Genomic DNA, 20,082 nt, shown 5'->3' with positions numbered 1-20,082 from the left:
CCATTTGTATAATGTAACTGTAGTAGTTTACCGTCAATGCTTTATCAACATGCTGTTCCCTGTTGTTATTGTACAATGTGCTGTTTTAAAGTCACCTTTATATGCATGTCAAAAAATGTGGTTACTGACATCATAGACTGCTTCACATTTCGTCATTGCTAAAAACTGTCATTGATAAAAAGCTTATGGAAGATGCTAAAATCCTGCTTTTCTTTAGCGAGAAGCATTGAAATCAGATGAATGAACTTTTTATAAGTAGTAACTACTATCCTATCACAATCTGAATATCACCTGGGGCTAATTAATGAAGGACTTAGGTAAGATTGTCTTCATCGACATCACGGCAAGGTAGAAAGACCAAAAAATTTAAAAGTTCCATGTGAATTCGGCTATGCCTGCATTAGCGAGATCGTGTGTCAGACTAGAAACAGCAGCAGTGTTCTCTGATTTCTCAAGCGCGCTGTCAGTGAGGGGAGTAAGAGGTTGCAGCATGTTAGGTAGTTCTTCATATGGCACTTTCTTCGTTTGGTTGAAAAATTCATGCTTTAGCAGTTCTTCAGCTGAAGGCCTGTAAAACAGTGTTTTTTGTTAATAAATAAATAAATGGTGTACCAAGATATCCATCACTCATGTATTCAATCAAAGCTAAACCTATCGGACATGTTCTGAAACATCTGGCTACAACATAGTCACTGCGTTTCCGTGCATAAAAAAATATTGCTTGCAAGAGTTTTTATTTTTTGAGAAAATAAGTAGAAAGATCTCCAAACAGTCAGCCATATTTCATGAATTATTGTTGATTGTCATGCCGAGGTCAAAGTAGGTTCATAAACCAACAAACCGATGAGGATATTTAGTGTGAATGTTAACCTCTACCAGTTATTTATTGCTGACCATTTACTATGTTTTTTAAAGAATACCATTTCCACTCAGAGGATTCTTTGTAAAACCGGTTTTTTGAAGAATAAACATCAAACAAGCTTATTTGAAAGGGTCAAACCTTTATAGTTCTGTTTGGATGCATTGAAGGATGCTATGAAAGACCATAAATGTGGTAGCGTAAGCAGACTTCAACGATTGCACTGCTTAACTACATGACTAGTTCTTGCTACTTGACAAATTTACCAAGAGAAATATTAGCCAGAACCAGTAAAAACTCAAAAACCTTAAAGTGACTCTAATAACACGAACCTATGTCAATTTAATGTAGTCAGCGTGTTAAACTCTCTGCCCAAAGTGGTAGTTTGGGTAAAAACTATCAGAAAAAGACCAATAGGAATCGCTAACCTGGAGTTTGGATTCTGTATGCAGCAAATCTCTGCAAACTCATGAAACTCAACTGAAAACCTTCTTTTGCTATAAAGATCATTCTCAGTGAGTGGATTGAATGTTGCCGTTGAAGCATCCAATAATCTTGGAATATTTGCGTCTAATTTTTCATACAATATCTGCAAGAGATATAATGATAAACATGCATTGAGAGCATTTATGATTGACTTCAGTCATCTAGAGTACAGGTTACTCAACAGAATATATCCACAATGTTATAAAGACCATAAAAACAAAATACAATACCAAACATACATGAACACAAAATACCAATATTTTAAGGGTAGATGTGAGATCATCATTATTTAGGTCAACTAGATCCATGGCCACCGAAATGTTGATATATATACTTTTCACACTTTTACACTTTTTCAAAGTCCAAAACGAACTTGGAAATTTAATTTAGTGTAACGAATAAATCATGTTTTTGTCATTTTTCAGCATTAGATTACTAAAATTCATAGAGTAGTTCAACTTTATAATCAAAAAATTACATAAGAGGACAATTTTGGTGGTCTGTAAAACTGTTACTAATAAACAATATACTCATTGTTGCATAAATTATTACATCATGCTCATTACTAATAAATTGTTACCATAAATGTTAACAATTTATTAGTAATGAGCATGATTCTATGTGATGTTCTCAGTTCATAAGTTCATGCACAACTGCAGATAAAGGCTAAGGTAAGCTGAAGCAACTCTAAATTTTTAGTGAGACATAGATAATGAAGAGATGCACACTACAAGTTTGGTATAAAAATTTATCAAATAGATGAAGTGTTCCAACCTACCTCAAAGTTTTGGAGGTTAGAAAATGGTGTATGACCATTGGCCAATTCACAAGCCACTACACCCAGACTGTAGATATCTGAGCTTTGGTCATAACCATGCAGATCCTACAGCAACAGAACATGACAGTCAAGGATATATAGAAAAATAACACAAATGTTTGATTTGGATTTTTTTATATCTTACAAATTAATTAAAAAAAATTACAGTCGCGGTTGCTCCAAATGCTGCGACACCAAAAATTAACATAAAAACTTTGTTTGTACCTGCATAAGCAACTCAGGGCTATAATAGCTAATTGCTTTGTTGGAATTAGTTGGAAAGTGCCAACACTTATCTTCCAGTTCTCCGCGTTTCTCTAATTTGTAACAATTTCGGAGTCCAGTTATCACAGCCCTCCCAGTCTCTGATACAAGGATGTGGCTGGACCGTAACGACCTGTGTAGGACCAATTAGGAAGTAGGAGTAAGAAAATTAGGAAGGAAAATGACAGATTTGTATAATCTACCATCAGTACAAGATTTTGGGATTGAGAAAAAAAATAATGCATCTAAGTTTTGATACACACCCTAAGGATGTGTATCAAATTTAGCTACAGTTTTAGAATTTATAAACTGAACAGAAGAGGTTGGCGCATCAATGCATACCTATGTATAACACCACGATCATGCAAGTAGACCAGCGCGTGTAGGACTTGCTTTAGGATGAGAGCTATAACCAGTTCGGGCAAACCTGTGCGGAAATGAGCTTGTAGCATGTCCATGCAAGAGCCATAGCCTTGCAGAGGCATAACCATCCACAGAGTGCTCTCGCTTACAAATGTTGATAAATAGTTGAGTATGTACTCATTGTTGAAGTTTCTATGCATGACAATTTCATTCTACAAACAAAGGGAAGATTAATTCATGTGCTTTAGTGGTAAGATCATATAAAATCTTGAATACTAAAAAGTCATGGCTAAAAAATCAGTACAATCCTAACCATCATATTCATAGAATAAAAATACCCAATGACGTTTATGGGCTACAGACTTATAACTGTATCTGTAATAGAATAATGCCACCAAATGCTTATTTATGACCAACCTGCAGATCCTCTAAGTCCATAGAGCAATCATCTAATGGTACTTGACGAATTGCAACAAAGTGTTTGGAAGGCGTGTGTTTACCAATATAAATTGAAGCCATGCCATTGCAAGCATGGCCCATTTGTATGTACACTTCATAATCACTAGGAGTTGTAGAGAAGCAACATTTTGTTGAGTCCATAGAACTGGAAGTCTACAAAAACCATGAACAGAGATCAGTGTAATACACTCTATACATATTGTGGAGGACGGGACTATTCTAAACCTAGTCACTTATGTATATTTCTTAACCTGTTAACATTATGCCTAGTCACTTATGTATATTTCTTAACCTGTTAACTGTTGACCATAACCTGTTGTATATGTCTTAACCTATTTCTATTTCTACTGTTATATAATACTACATTTTTGGGCCTGCTTCACAGGCCTGCTAGCACCCCATTATGCCTATTGTCTGGGCCTGCCTCACAGGCCTGATGTGAAACAATGAATGTTATATAATTGTGGGCGGAGCAAATAGTATAAAAGGAGAAGGCATAGGCCAACTCTTTGGGGTTCTTCTTACGGATTTGATACTGTCAAGACAGAGTTGTACATGTGCTGAGATACGTTAAATACACTATATACTTATTCTTACAAACTGTCTGCGTTTGATGCCTGCCTGGTTGGCTGAATAAGGATCCTTCTGCCAGAACTGATCTGGCTTCAAGCACGAACTGCTTTAGGGAGACACCTAAGGAAGGCTAGGGGTTGGCTGCGTTACGATCGGACCTGATCAGAAATGCGATAGCATTGGAGATCAGGCCCTCCAGTAAGCTAGCCGGGACCTAAATTAGCCAAGATAGGGTCTCAGAGAGCAGGCCGTGCTAGCCTTCCAAGTGAGCCTGAACTGAGGACAGCCCGCCGCGGCCTGATCCGACCACTAGGTGTGTCAGGCAGGCCGACGAGGGGAAGGCCCAGTGTTCAGACTGCACTGCCTTGCTAGGGAAGTAAAGCTGGCTCAGCTACCGGGGCCAGACCTTTACACTGGTGGCAGCAGTGGGATCTAATCAATCCACAAAAGATAACTAGCGAGGCACAATCATGGAAAGACGCACTCGTAGCGCGGAACGACCGGGAGTCCCCCAAAGGGAAGGACTAGAGGGTCTAGAGCGATTAACGAACGCGTTAGAGAGGATGCTTGTGAACCAAGAGGCACAAAGGAATCCGGAGCCACCGGTACCCAGAGAGACATTCCAGGCTCCTGAGTACGATGGGAACGGTGATGTGGAGGCCTTCATAAGGCAGTTCAATGATGTGGCTGTCGCCAATGACTGGGGAGCCAGATCCGCCTTATTACACATTCGAGGAAGGCTGAAAGAACAGGCCAAGGAATGTGGGCATGGACATACACTACAGGCGGTGTTCAACACCCTCCGGGCAAGGTTCGGCATGACCCCCAAGGAGGCAAGGTCGGAACTGCAGGGCCTGAGGAAGGAAACCCACACTACGTTATTCGAGCATGCTGCTCGTATAGAAAGACTTACAAGCATTGCGTTCGAGGAGTTGTCCGATCGAATGAAGGAGGAGATGGCGGTGGATACCTTCTGCGGGTCCTTGGGTAACATATACCTACAAAGACACCTTTTGGCAGTACCCACCCCCACCCTGGAGGCCGCCGTGAGAGCAGGGAATGAGTACCTACAGATACGGCCCGAGATGACCATTCGACAGAACCATCCAGCGAGATACGGGGTAAGGGCAGTCCAGCCGGACGAGCTCGAGCAGGCCATAGAGGAGCAGGCGGAGGTAGAGCAGGCCGTAGTAGTCCGTGCTGCCCCTGACTCGTTGGGTCTACTCCTGTCCACGATGGAGGATCTAAAAAAGGAAATGGCCGATCTGAAGAGACAAGTCGGTCACTCACAAGGTCCCCCACAGCAAGTGACTCGGAAAAAAGGAGTAAGGAGATGCTGGGGGTGTGATCAGACAGGTCACTGGAGGAGGAACTGCCCCAAGAACCAACCCAGTAACCGCACCACCCAGGGACAGAACCAGGGAAACGCCTACCGCCCGCAGCAGTAGGGCAACCTGCTGGCTGCAATAGGGCGCCAAGAACCAATAATTACAAAAAGGTGAGAGGGGCAGGCCGAAGGAAGACGGAGGTGGACCGGGAAGGCTGGTTCTACCCCGCGAATTCGGTAGCTATCACACAGAGGCCTCCGGTAGGGAAGGTTCCCACCTACAACCACTACCAGAGCTTAGAAGGCCTAGCCGAAGCCGAAGGAGACATGGAGATGGATCCTCAAGCATCGCCGCAGGAGGTCCAACAGGCCCAGAGGCGGTATGTTTGCCAAACCCAAAGGCAAGCTAGACAAAAAGCGACATCAGGAGATGTCGATAGTCTAGAGGAAGGTACAATCGGGAAAAACTACCCCAAAAGATCTGGACCGCAAGGGTCGGGACCGAGAGCCGATCCAGCACCAGCTGGAGCTCTCGAGAGACCTAAACACAGATCGGGAAAGAAGGAGAAGTTAACCTCGAGCGAACGCCTCCAGGAACCAAGACGACCTAGGTCGGGGGAAAAAGGCCCAGCCAGTGCTGATCCTTCCCAGAGATTTGGACAGGGTAGATTGGGAGCGAGAGCCAGTTCATCCGGAACTGAGCTTCTCCAGAGATCTATACCACCCAGATCGGAAGTGGAAGAGGAACCAGCTATGGTGGAGCAATTCCAGAGACCAGGGGGTCGCAGATCCAGGAACGGGTGGGGCTGGGATCGAGCCTATTGCCCCCCAGGATCAGGAGTAGAGGAAGGACGGGAGTCGAACCAAGTCGACCCGTTCCGGGGTGGAGACCCAAGCCAACGCCTGAGTCCGGTGTCGGGTCCGACAGGCCGGTACGGGGAGAGCACAAGGCCAGCTGCTCCCGAGGAAAGCCTGGCGGACCAGCTCAATGAGAGTCCACCACCGGACAGGCATTGGCGTCTGCCACGAAAAAGATATTCCAAAGGGGCGCCTAACGACACCTGCGAAAGGAATGAGTTACCAAGAATCGGAGCCTTGGAAAAGCCCCACAAATCTAGCTACTTCTTGCCCGGAAAAATGGAGAGACAGGACCTGCTCTTTCTCATAGATACCGGCTGCAATACGAACCTGTTGTCAAAGAAGGTGTTCGACCAAATGCCAGCCCGGATTAGAGATCAACTGGAGGAAAATGACCGATACGGTCTGATGGCAGACGGGAGTAAGCTCCAATTCTACGGACTAATCCGACTAACCGGGAGAGTCCGTGATGTACCGATCGAGGAGAACTTCATTGTGAGCCAAATCAGCGAGGACGCCATCCTGGGGATGCCCTTCCTGATCTCACACCAATGTCACATGGACTTCGACCAACCCGTCATCTCCATCGGGGACAGAAGACTCTCCTGTACCGATAGATACGGCAGACTGATGGTGTCGAAGGTACACACCTGGAAGAAGGTCACCATTCCACCATTGTCTGAAGTAACGGTGGCGGGAAGGATATCAGCCCGAAATTACGTACCCGTAGGCGTAATAGAGGGAGCCGACCCGCACCTTCCGGTGGCACGTAGCCTGAATCAGCCCGGAGACCAGGGCGCCGTGGCCGTGCAATGCTTAAATCCGAGTAACCACCCCATCGAATTGGCGGCTGGACAAGTGATAGGCTTGTACACTGCCATCAGGGCAGAAGATGTGCAGGCCGAACCCTGGACAGAACCAAAAGACTTTAACACCGAAGTAACTGGAGTAGGGTGTACAGCTGTATACGCTGGGGAAGCAGTGCCCGAACATCTAGTTGAGCTCTACGATCAGGCCGTCCGGGGTTGCTCGCACGACCAGGAAAGGCAGAAGTTGGCCGCCCTGCTGGCTAAATACCAGAATGTCTTCAGTAAGTACGAGGGCGATGTGGGGCGGACCGATCTGGTAAAACACAGTATCCCGCTGATAGAAGGAGCCAGGCCCATTAGACAACCTCCCCATAGGTTGGGGCCCCTCAAGGAGGCAGAGGCGGACAGACAAGTGACCGACCTATTGGAAAAGGGTCTGATCGAACCTGCCAATGGGGCCTGGAGCTCACCAGTGGTGATGGTTCGGAAGAAGGACGGCGGGTGGCGGTTCTGCGTGGACTACCGGCAACTAAATGCCATCACACAACAGGACGCCTATCCAATCCCAAGAATCGATGAGAGCCTGGACGCCCTGGCGGGAAGTCGATTCTTTAGCACACTAGACCTGACCAGCGGATACTGGCAAGTGCCAATGGACCAGGAAGCCCAGGAAAGATCTGCTTTCACCACCCGAAGTGGGCTATGGAAGTGGAAAGTGCTGCCGTTCGGACTAACATCGGCTCCCGCCACCTTTCAGAGGTTGATGGAATCTGTGTTGCAAGGACTCCACTGGAAGACTCTCTTGCTCTACCTGGACGACATTATCGTCATCGCCCCCGATTTTGAAACACACCTGGCTCGCCTGGAAGAAGTCTTCCGGAGGCTGGCAACGGCCAGGTTGAAGCTAAAGCCCTCGAAGTGTGAACTCCTCCAGGAGAAGGTGAGATATCTCGGACATGTGGTGAGCCCGCAAGGAGTATCCACTGACCCGGAGAAGATCAAGGCGGTGGCAGAATGGCGAGTTCCACAGAATGTGAAACAGTTACAAGCATTTTTAGGGACGACTGGATACTATCGGCAGTATCTGAAGGACTATGCCACTATCGCCAAGCCACTCACTGTTCTGACAGGAAAAGGGAAAGCCTGGCAGTGGGGCAACGAGGAGCAAGCGGCATTCGAGACACTCCGACGGGGGTTGGTCACGGCACCGGTCTTGGGTTATCCCAACCCCGGGAACCAGTATATCTTGGATACCGATGCTAGTAACGTGGGAGTGGGGGCGGTGTTGTCTCAGAACCAGAATGGTAGGGAGACAGTAGTAGCGTACTACAGTAAAACGCTCAGCCCCGCAGAACAGAATTACTGTGTCACTCGTAAGGAACTGTTAGCGGTGGTAAAGGCCGTAAAACACTTTCGACCTTATTTATATGGACAACGCTTCCTACTCAGAACGGACCATGCCTCCTTGAGATGGTTGTGCCGACGAAGGGAACCGTCGGCTCAGGTGGCCCGGTGGTTGGAGATCTTGTCGGAGTTCACCTATCAACTGGAACACCGACCCGGGGCCAAACACGGGAACGCCGATGGTTTGAGTCGGCAAGCCTGCCCGGAGGACTGCCGGCAATGCACCCGCATAGAAGAGAGAGACGGAGGTCCAAGTAAGCAAGCTATGATGAAAGAAGACCCTAACAAGGTGGCCGCAATCAAATTGCCCGGAGAGCGGAACTTCCGTCAATTGGTACAAAGCCAGATGGAAGGGAACCAGGCCGTGGCCCGAATGTACTGGGCTGTCAAAAATGACCAGGAATTGACGGAGGAAGAACTGACATTGGGAAACAATGAGCTCCGAATCTTACACAGAAGGCGAGAAGCAATGCGGCTATCAACCAACGGTGTCCTGGAGATCCGGCTAATAACGAACGGCCACTCTCGATGGTGCACCCTATGCCCCCGAGCAGACCGAAACCGGGTCATCTGGGAAACTCATCGGCTGGCCCATGCAGGGGTGCACAAGACAACGAAGAGAGTCCTACTAAATTGGTACTGGCCGGGTCTAAGTGCAGACATACGTCGCCTGATCAAGACGTGCGAGGTCTGCCAGGTAGCCAAGACCGGAGGGAACCACGCCACCAAGAGCCGGCACCGACTCTACGCCGGGCGACCTTGGCAGAAGTTGGCAGTGGATCTGGTGGGACCGATGCCAGAGACTGAGAAGGGGAACAAGTGGATTCTCGTGATCAGTGATCACTTCTCAAGATGGCAGGACGCCATAGCCATTCCGGATGCAACTGCCCCGGTAGTGGCCACGACCCTGGATGAGAGGGTATTCTGCTACTTTGGCCTGCCGGAGGAGTTGCATTCGGACCAGGGAGCCCAGTTTGAATCTAAACTCATGAGCGAGTTGTGCAGGTTATGGAATGTAACCAAGACACGGACTACCCCATACCACCCTCAAGGAAATGGAATCGTAGAGCGAAACAACCGTAGCCTGGGAGACTCATTGAGGGCCCTACTTCTCCGCCGAGGACCAACAGAATGGGACCTGTTGTTACCCCAAATCATGAGGGCGTTTCGGGCCACACCTCACTCCGCCACCGGAGAAACTGCGAACTTCATGATGATGGGCAGGGAGCTGCGTCTGCCCGACCAGCTATCCGAACCAGTAGCCACGGACAACCAAGCCATCCAGCCCTACGTGTTGGAGTTGGCCGGTCGGCTAGAAGAAACTCACGAGATTCTCCGGGAGCGCCAGATGAAAGTAAGGGTAGAGGATGAGGAAGAGCCGCCCCTGTTTGAAGTGGGAGATCTGGTGTTGTTGGTGAATAAGCGGCGAAGGAGGGGTGAAAACCCCAAACTCCAACCCAAATACGTGGGGCCGTACACGGTCACCAAGCGTCACTCTAATAATACCTATCAAGTAGAACGGCAGGGTCAGGTGTCCGTTCAGAATGAGGAACGCCTGAAGCCCTATGTTGCATGCCCAGAAGCAGATGGTAGGGCCCCGGTCACTAGGGAGCCGGCTCGGCGCCCCAACACGAGAGGAGCTACCGGCAATAGGAGAAGTAGAGAAGAACCGATCGAGTTGTTGCCTACCCTGGAGTTCCACGCGAGGGAACCTGCTTTCCAACCACCCCTGCAGCCTAGGGACAGGGACCCTCTTCCCGCACCCAGTAAGGGGGAAACGTTCCGGAGGCGACTACTGGAAGCCCTGACGGAGGAGCATCCCCTTCCCGTGGATAGCAGTATTGAAGAGGAGCCCGTTAATGCGCCAGGACGCACAGACCCCTCGGAGTTAGGACAGGATGACCTGGGAGTCGAGTCCGATCCCATGGCCCCCCTCGATCTTCACAGACCGGGTGGACATGAAGAGGAAACGACTATAGAACCACAGGCACCTGCAGAGACTGAACAGGCAGAACCGACCCCCACCATGAACTCTAGACCGGTTCCGACCGGGGGAGAGACGCAGGTGGAGACGGAGCCCACTGGAACCGACAGACCCGTGGAGTTGAGAAGAGATGGGAGGCCCCGAAGAATTACGAGACCACCCATCCGGTATGGGCAGGCGGTGTGTCACCAGGTCGAACCCGAGAAGGAAGATGAAGAACAGTGCCGATACTCGGAAGAGATTAGAAATACACAGGAAAACAGAGAAAGGTACGAGATACTGAGAGCAAGAGTAGAGGACATCGAAAAGCTTCTCGAAGGGGGAGCGTTAGCCTCGACAAAGAAGGGGAGTTACAGTACCGAGCGTTGAGGGACTCCATGGAAGAGTTAGAGGCAACATTGACCACCAATAGCCAGAACACGGGAACAGGAGAAAGGGAACAGATGAAAAACTTCCAACTCTCAGAAGAGGTGAAGAGTAGCCCAGCCGCCAGAGAGAGATACGAGTTGTTAAGGAGCCGTTTGGAGGACATAGATGAGTTGCTTAAAGAAGGAAGCATTGTCCTCGACGAGGAAGGAGAGTTACAATATCGAACGTTGAAAGACTCTATGGAGGAGTTGGAGAGGGCGATGACTGCAAAGATCCAAACCACCAGAACAAGTGAGAAAGGACGAACGATCTGGAACGAAGGGGCGAAGATCGCAGAGGCCGGAGAAATCTCCGAAAGAGAGAGATTTTCCGGCCAGGGACGATCTGGACCGGTGACTACTGGCGACACAGCTGACCCGGGTCAAGGACGGGGCTCCACCGGAAACTGGCCGCCATTGCGCTCAGTCAACCACAATGCTGCTCCTAGCCAATTCGCATACACGTCATTTCACGACTGCTCTCTGTCCCAGACAGTTCGCAGCTACGTTAGCCACATGGACCCGAGAAGTACCCAGTACGAAGATAAAGAATTGCAGCAACTACTCACGGAGCTTGATGGAATACTTGAGGAGACGGGGACAACAGCCACACAGACAGGCATAGATCCAGAGCGCCGTGTCAGCGTATCTTCAACAAATCCAAAGGCCACACCAATGGCATATAAAGGGACCAAACCAAATCAGGACGATGAGATAAATGTGCGAGTGATCCGGCTAGGAACGACATCAGCCAAGGAAAAGCCGACACGGAGCCAGAAACCGGCCAAACAAAAGGACTCTCCCAGGAACGTTTGGTATACGCCCGAATCCTATAAAAAGATGGAAGCCGCAGAGGACAAAGAAAAGGGAGAGTGTCGATTATGTGGATTCCAGAATAGAGAAAGCCGGGTGGTGCGACGCCACATCAGACAACACTTCTGGCGATTTTGGTGCAAATGCCAGAAGAATTCTTCTTCATTTTTCTCCATCTATAAGCACCAACGGACGGAGGAAGACATCGAGAATCACCCGCGCGTGGTTTTTCAGGTGGACGAAGAGTCTTTTCAGGAATTCTGCGAATACATCGGGTGGGAAAACCGCCCTCCTTTCGGCACCTGCATGCCGGTCAAAGATGGGAAAGGATGGACGGCAAAGAGAAAAATAGAAACCACAACACCAACGATTGCCACAGAACCAGGGGCAGATATTCCAAACCTGACAGTCAGAGTACAAAATCGCCAGGATACCAAAGGCAGGGAGGAACCAAGTCGATCCTTCCTCTCGGGATACACTATTCCGAAAAAGATAAAACGAGGAGATGCTCAACAAGAAGAGCCAATATTGGAAATCCATGCCAGCACGGCGGATAAGGAGGGAATAGTGGAGGAACCAATCACAAAGGTACTCAGGCCAACCAGCGGAGAGAAAAAGCCTCACCACTCCAACAAGAGGGAAGTCTATCTCCGCCGGGCCGACCGTGAGGAAAAGGAGTACCGGCGATATCAAAGCTTAGCCCGAGCTAGCTACCAAGAGGTACAGCGTTTACGTAACTGTGCAAACCAATATCGCTAGACATCTATGACTCCACCTCGGGTAAATTGTTGACCCCAGGCCGAACAATTGGGGGGGAGTGTGTGGAGGACGGGACTATTCTAAACCTAGTCACTTATGTATATTTCTTAACCTGTTAACATTATGCCTAGTCACTTATGTATATTTCTTAACCTGTTAACTGTTGACCATAACCTGTTGTATATGTCTTAACCTATTTCTATTTCTACTGTTATATAATACTACATTTTTGGGCCTGCTTCACAGGCCTGCTAGCACCCCATTATGCCTATTGTCTGGGCCTGCCTCACAGGCCTGATGTGAAACAATGAATGTTATATAATTGTGGGCGGAGCAAATAGTATAAAAGGAGAAGGCATAGGCCAACTCTTTGGGGTTCTTCTTACGGATTTGATACTGTCAAGACAGAGTTGTACATGTGCTGAGATACGTTAAATACACTATATACTTATTCTTACAAACTGTCTGCGTTTGATGCCTGCCTGGTTGGCTGAATAAGGATCCTTCTGCCAGAACTGATCTGGCTTCAAGCACGAACTGCTTTAGGGAGACACCTAAGGAAGGCTAGGGGTTGGCTGCGTTACGATCGGACCTGATCAGAAATGCGATAGCATTGGAGATCAGGCCCTCCAGTAAGCTAGCCGGGACCTAAATTAGCCAAGATAGGGTCTCAGAGAGCAGGCCGTGCTAGCCTTCCAAGTGAGCCTGAACTGAGGACAGCCCGCCGCGGCCTGATCCGACCACTAGGTGTGTCAGGCAGGCCGACGAGGGGAAGGCCCAGTGTTCAGACTGCACTGCCTTGCTAGGGAAGTAAAGCTGGCTCAGCTACCGGGGCCAGACCTTTACAATATTAACCCAGTCTTGCTATCAAAACAAGATAGAATCTCTTTAGATAGTAAACCGTCTCAAATAACTTCAAATACTTTCTATGACATTCCACTAACCCGATCTCCTGCAGAGCTCAATCGTAACTTTTCCATGTGTATCCTGAAATACAACAAATATATAGCATGACTCAAACTCATCTCCATACTTATTTAGTTGTCAGACCCCAGCTATCGCTCTACACTACATTCACTGCAAAGTTAGATATGACCTGAGAGAATACCATCAACACCTTAACGATGCCTAAACAGAATGCATAACGGCAAGCAATACACAAAACATTTGCAACTACCACATACCTATTTTTGAACAGTGTGTCATGAAAAATCCAGGAAAATTAAACGCAGCAGTCAAATTTGGTAGTATATTTGCTTTTCAGCAATACACAGAACATTGCTATACACGACATTATTTTTTATCACAACATATTGTTTATTTTCATCTAATGAATAGTTCTCAACACACTTATTAAGCTAAAATGACTACTAAAACGATTGTTTAGTTCGTTCCCAACCATTTCGAAAATATCATGTAAGGCAAAGCACTCTAAAATGTCGAATGAATGGGATATCGGTTAATAATACGGAAGAGTATTTTTTACTCAGATCAGTAAAAGAAAAAACATTAAAATTTTTCAGTCTCATTTGCAGTAATGTACAAAAATGTGGATCAGGATCATTGAAATGGGCAAAAATCTCACTACATTTGGTTAAAAAACAAGAGTAACTAGGACTTTACACCCTTAAAATACAAGTATAAGACAGACGCTATCAAAAGCTATAGTTGGAACTTTATACACGCTTGTGTTAGCTTTGAAAAACCGTAACAGTTAGATTATACTATTAAATATCTAGTAAAAAATGTACTATTGGATTTCTTTATGTGCGTGTGTAAATGAGTGTAAAGTGAGTAGCTTTTCTAACGTAAGGTCTTGCAAGTGTATTGATTTGGCATTGCTTATTCAATTATTGTAAACATTCATGCTACATATTTTTGTCCCATTTAGCTAGTAACATCTTTTGTTTTTGAGTATTTATTTTAAATTATACTGTCAAACCCAGCAGACTTACTATTGTAAAACTCAAAAATCACCGACTATGTTTTTTTATAAAAAAAAATATTGTCAAATAAGCACAATAATAGCACTCTCAGGTCAACCAATGATGATATTGCAAACACAGACATAATATTGGTGAGAAACAATGCATTATGCCCCAGTGAACACTAACCGACTAATGTTTATTTCATGTTATGATCTGATTGGTCAATTATCTTTTTTCTCGTATTATCTTACAACGATCTCGTGTATTCTTATATTCCGTTTCACGTTTTCCATTCTCAAAATAAAGTCAAGAACCATGACGAATAGTATCAGGAGGGCTCTTTCCAAATAGAAAATATTAGTCATTCACCAGTAATTCCACACTCTGCTGCCAGTCAGTGACCTACCATTGATTCATGGCTACCTCAACAGGTTATGGACCCAGGGCCAGTAAAAATGAACTACTGCAGAGACTGTATTTCAATGGTGACATGAATTGCTATGACATTTGGGAAACCAGGTTCCTTGCTCACTGGCTGTTCCTTCCTGTACACTCAAAGTGAACATGTGCATCAGTCAATTTTACCAAAAGAAGACGTAGATAATCATACAGACTTTGATAAGCACAACAAATGAGCCTACGCTGAGTTAGTTCAATACATAGACGAACGCTCTTTACAACTTATCATGCGAAATGCTAGTAATGGCGGTCGTAAGGCATTACAAAGCCTTCGTAATCACTACATATCCACTGAAAAACCAAGCGTACTAACACTGTATAAACAACTAACTACCATCGAGATGATTGATGCTGAAGACATCACAAGATATCTACATCAATTCGTGCTGAACATCATGCAACTAGTTTGAAATCAGTTAATTGAACAATCGGTGACAATCTGATGAAAGCCAAGATTTTAATAAGCCTTCCTTTTTCGTATCAATCATTCATTGTTGTACATACGCAACTTGATAAAACTGAAATTTTCGCTGAATTTAAAGCTAAACTCACAAATTTTGACCGACAGCGAAGAAGCCAGCACGCAACTGCCATGACTGTGAGCACACAACCAAAGAACCAAAATCCTTCCAGAACATTTTAAAACCAGAAACTAACAAAATTCCACAATATTTAAAGACAAGTTTGTCAAGCAGATGGGCGAAAAAATCATAACGCATCTCAACGCTACTTTAGAGATAAACTGAAATGTGGGCACTGTCACCTAAAAGGACATGTGGAGATAGTTTGCCACAGAAAGAAAAGAGAACAGCAGTTCATGTCAAATACTGCCAACGCAACACATGATGACGACTCATTTGCATTCAAAATAGATGCATTCAACATCACAAACCCCTCATCCCAGGATTCCGAATCATTCAAACTCATGGTAGACTGTGGCGCAACAAGCCATGTAATAAACACCAAAAAAGCTTTCATTGACTTTGATCACTCTTTCCGACCAACAATGCATTTTATTGAGATGGCCGATGGCCACTCATCAAATGAGATCATCAAGGCTCGTGAGACCGCCAAATACACAATCATAGACAAGCAGAATCAAGGGAGAACCATGTTCCTCAACAATGCACTCTACACCCCAAGCTTACCCCAAAGCTAATTATCAGTATGTGCAGCCATTGCATGCGAAACCAAAATCTCATTCTCACCAGAAAGAAACTTCTTAGTTGCAAGAAACACAGAGTTCCGTATCATAAGCAAAGGTAGACTGTTTTTCCTACAAACAAACAACAGTGAGAAACAGAGTTCTGCCTATGTAATAAAGACACTTGATGAATGACATTAAACTTTGGGACATGCCAATCCTGAAAACAAAATCAAACTACAGGAGGTGACCAATGGCATGAGAATTGCTGATCACACAAAATAACGTAAAGCCTGCATCACCTGCCTAGAAACAAAGATAACCAAACAACCACACAAACTAGATGAACAACATATCCTTGCTGCAAAGCCTCTCCTAAGAGTACATTCAGATCTCTGTGGACCGGTATCTCCGACATCTAAGGAAGGCCACAGATATGCTATCAACTTCATGGATGAATTCTCAAGCATGATACACACATACCCACTTCGTCACAAAGATGATGCCACAACAGCCCTGAAACAGTTCATCACAGATGTTGCAACAGTAGAAAAAATTCAAGAGCTTCATTCAGATGGAGGAGGAGAATACATTGGTGCATCTTTTACAGCCGCATTGAAAGAACATGGAATCAAACACATTACTACAGCCCCATACTCATCTTACCAAAATGGTAAAGTTGAAAGATCCTGGTGAACAATCATGGAAAACTCAAGAGCGATGATTAAAGATGCAAACCTCCCTAAGAACTTGTGGCTCTACACACGTTGCCATGCCCAATACATCCGCAACAGAAGTTATCAGAGATGAACCAGGTCAACCCCTTTTCAACTGATGACACGTATGAAACCAGACCTGAGGAAACTTCACCTATTTGGCTCACCATACACCTACTACTCAGAGGGTCACAAAACGAAGTTACAGGACCGAGGCCAACTTGGCACCTACTTAGGTATACACACAAGAAGTCAGAGTTACAGAGTGTTGATAGAGAGAAACACAATCATAACCTCAAAAAGTTTTCAGATCCATAAAACTGGAGCCTCGAATATGGATGATGATTTAATTGAAGAACCAACAAATATCAGCGGAAATGACACACTAAATGATTTCATATTGCAAGAACTTACAGAACAAACAAATTCCAGCAGAAATGGCACACCAACAGGTGATGTCATGCCACAAGGAGCTGCTGATGGAAAAACAAAGAGCAGAAATGACACACCAAGAAGTGATGTCATACCACAAGAACCTGCTACAAAACAAACTAACAAACGCAGAAATAACACACGAAGGGGTGATGCCACACCACAAAAACCTGCTGAAAACCTTATAAATTCTAAAACGCGTCCCAACAGACAATGAAACGAACCAAAATATTTATCCAACTATGTTAAGTAAACAGTCAACATTGACTATGCGTACAGGGCAATATACAATGTCCCCAACACTTATGAAAAAGCCATAATATCTAATTAATGAAAGAGACAAATGGCAGGAAGCAATGAACATTGAAGTGAACACTCTGAAAGAAAACGAAACCTGGAAGTCAAAACCTTACCTACAAACAGAAATGAAACCAAAGGACGTTGGGTTTATTCCCTAAAGCAAGGTGAAGCTCCTAGCCAAGTGAAATATAAGGCCAGATATGTGGCCAAAGGCTAATCCCAGACTCAGGGGATAGACTATGAAAAAACTTTCTCACCTACCACAAGACTTGCATCAATCCGGACCTTACTGCAAAAGGCTACTAATAAAAGTCTGGAACTCGATCAAATGGATGTTAAGGGGGCATATCTGAATGCACCTATAGACAAAGAGATTTATCTTGAGCAACCACAAGGCTATGATGAGAAAACACAAGACGGCACAAAACTCAGCTGTCATCTGAAAAAATATATCTACGGCCCGAAACAAAGCCGCCGTAACTGGTATCAGACTCTGACAGAATTCCCGACATCAAATGGATTCACTCCAAACTTAAGTGACTCATGTATGTATCTATACAAAAGCTGATCACAGAAACCAAATTCTGATCTTGTTCTGGGTCGACGACATCATCATTGCGAGCAACAAACCAACAATGATTGACTATGCAAAGGAGCTTCTGAACAAGAGATTTCACATGGATGACCTAAGTAGTCTTAAATGGTTCCTCGGCATTGACTTTTCATTTGATGGGAAGGGCCATTACCACATGAGCCAAGAGAGGTACACAACCGAGATCTTGGGAATGTTCAAAATAAAAAACTGCAAACCGGCAGCAACACCCGCTGAGAAGGGAATCCAGTTACTATCTAACAATAACACAGAAACTGATGATACAAAGAATTATCCCTATAGAGAAGCCATAGGCAGTCTTTTATACCTCATAGTTTGAGAAGAGTTCTGTAGAATCCAAATTGTTACGTCGTCACTCAAATCCTGTTGCTAACACAAACTTAGAAAGCAGCATAAGTGCAATGGCATAGAAGCGACAGGATAGATCTTAGTGCTGCCCCTTCACTGACATGTACATGTCAATATTTTATGTTCTTAGACATCGTATGAAATACAAGAAAGATATGAAATATTTTTCATATCTTACAGAGGTAGTTCAAATTCAAACAAGTTCAAAATGGAAAACTGCAAACTAGCAGCAACACCCGCTGAAAAGGGAATCCAGCTACTATCTAACAATAACACAGAAACTGATGACATGAAGATATATCCCTATAGAGAAGCCATAGGCAGTCTTGTATACCTCATGACGGCCCCTCGACCAGATATCTGTTGGACAGTTTCCAAATTATCCCAATATTTGAACAACCCTGGGAAACCAGAACTCGTGGCACTGAAACGCTTGTTCTGATACATCTAAGCAACCAAAACACTACAAGCTGACGTTTACACAAAGTCACAGAAATTTAACTGGCTATTGTGACTCAGACTGGGCCGGAGACAAAGAGTCCCAAAGACCGACCACTGGATATATGTTCACACACGGTAGTGCTCCTATTAGTTGGAGAACCAGGAAACAACCGACTGCCGCACTATCATCATGTGGGCTGAATACATTACTCTCACTGAAGCTGTGAAGGAGATGATTTAGCTACATGAATTCTGCGTATCACTAAGACATTCTATCGCTCAACCACCAAAAACAATCATTTACTGCGGAAATCAGGATGCTATAGCACCCACAACAAAACGTCCAAGTCAGATGAACTGCACAAAGCATATAGATGTACAACATCATTTCATCCGCGAGCGTGGTGACGCGGAATATCAGTACATACCAAGTAGCGATAACCTAGCCAACATCCTGATGAAGCCATTGGGGAAGATACAACACCAGCACCTAGCACAAAACACAGGCATAAACATTACGGCAGCGTGTTGAGAAACAATGCATTATGCCTCAGTGAACAATAACCGACTAATGTTTATTTCATGTTATGATCTGATTAGTCAATTATCTTTTCTCTCGTATTATCTTACAACGATTTTGTGTATTTTTATATTCCGTTTCACGTTTTCCGTTCTCAAAATAAAGTCAAGAATCATGACGAATTGTATCAGATTGGCTCCTTACAAATAGAAAATATTAGTCACTCACCAGTAATTCCACATTCTGCTGCCAGTCAGTGACCTACCATTGATTCATGGCTACTTCAACAAATATAATATGGTACTGTATATTACGATGCACCTAATTTTATACGCTGAAAGGGCTATTAAAGGCCTTAGATTTTGCTAAACCTGTTTATGATAAAACTTTAAACCAAATTATGCCCTTCAATACTAAAAAAACCTGTTATAAGTGTATTTCAATGCCAACTATTGCGCAATACACGTATTGTTAACAAGTATACGGTCTCAAACAACTCGATGGAGGTGTTGCAAAAAAGCCACTGTCATGATTGACATTATCAAGCGTTTATGAAACAGAAATACTAGAATAATATATTGTAGTTCTATAAAATCCTGCAGTATTTAGTGTCACTACATTCACAATAAGGGTTTTTAGCTTTCACCAGGTTTGAAATTATCGCAGTTCTACAACTCCATCTGCTACATTCACGATTGGCAATGTGCTCTAAAATAACGTAACAACCATGAACGGAAACAGATTTGTTCACAAAACCTTTGCTTGTCAAAAGGTTTATTGCTGTCTTAGAAGTCGGTTACTGTGGCGACGGAGTCTCTCTCAGTCCATATTAGTTTTTTACCACACGTTCCACTTCGGTTTGCAGGCATTAGACACCGCTGGTACAAGGCTCTAGCTTCGGCAGTAATTCATCTCATAAACGCAGAAATGAGATCGTTAGCGAATTAAACAAGTTGGTTGCTATGATTCGTCAACTTGCGAAATCGCAGTCTATGATTG

The 20,082-nt window shown here is 44.9% G+C and overlaps 1 protein-coding gene across 2 annotated transcripts; it reads right to left on the bottom strand.

The window, feature by feature from the left end:
• Window positions 1-30: 30 nt before the first annotated feature.
• Window positions 31-19,984, bottom strand: LOC137390074 (STE20-related kinase adapter protein alpha-like). Of its 2 annotated transcripts, none has more exons than XM_068076318.1 (8): window positions 19,840-19,984; window positions 13,127-13,169; window positions 3,207-3,401; window positions 2,769-3,001; window positions 2,377-2,559; window positions 2,124-2,190; window positions 1,288-1,448; window positions 31-568 (listed from the first exon to the last, which is right to left on the bottom strand). In XM_068076318.1, exons 2-8 carry the CDS (start codon window positions 13,160-13,162, stop codon window positions 367-369), a joined length of 1,077 nt encoding a protein of 358 aa, XP_067932419.1. In that variant the 5' UTR covers window positions 13,163-13,169; window positions 19,840-19,984; the 3' UTR covers window positions 31-366. The 2 variants fall into 2 exon arrangements, with proteins under 2 accessions (XP_067932419.1, XP_067932417.1); XM_068076316.1 differs by having other exon boundaries at window positions 43-568; window positions 2,124-2,228; window positions 2,388-2,559.
• Window positions 19,985-20,082: the final 98 nt, after the last annotated feature.

The sequence above is a fragment of the Watersipora subatra genome, chromosome 3 (genome assembly GCF_963576615.1).
Source record: "Watersipora subatra chromosome 3, tzWatSuba1.1, whole genome shotgun sequence".
In the NCBI taxonomy this organism is placed as follows: Eukaryota; Metazoa; Bryozoa; class Gymnolaemata; order Cheilostomatida; family Watersiporidae; genus Watersipora; species Watersipora subatra.
Note: the sequence above shows the minus strand (reverse complement) of the source record. Positions and strands in the feature narration are given on the sequence as shown.

Excerpts from the sequence above, each read along its gene's own strand:
- LOC137390074 (XM_068076316.1), bottom strand. The coding sequence starts at position 13,162 with ATGGAAAAGTTACGATTGAGCTCTGCAGGAGATCGG. Across the intron at positions 3,002-3,206 it reads TGGACTTAGAGGATCTGCAG|AATGAAATTGTCATGCATAG; the intron begins GTTGGTCATAAA and ends CTTTGTTTGTAG. Across the intron at positions 569-1,287 it reads ATACAGAATCCAAACTCCAG|GCCTTCAGCTGAAGAACTGC; the intron begins GTTAGCGATTCC and ends ACTGTTTTACAG.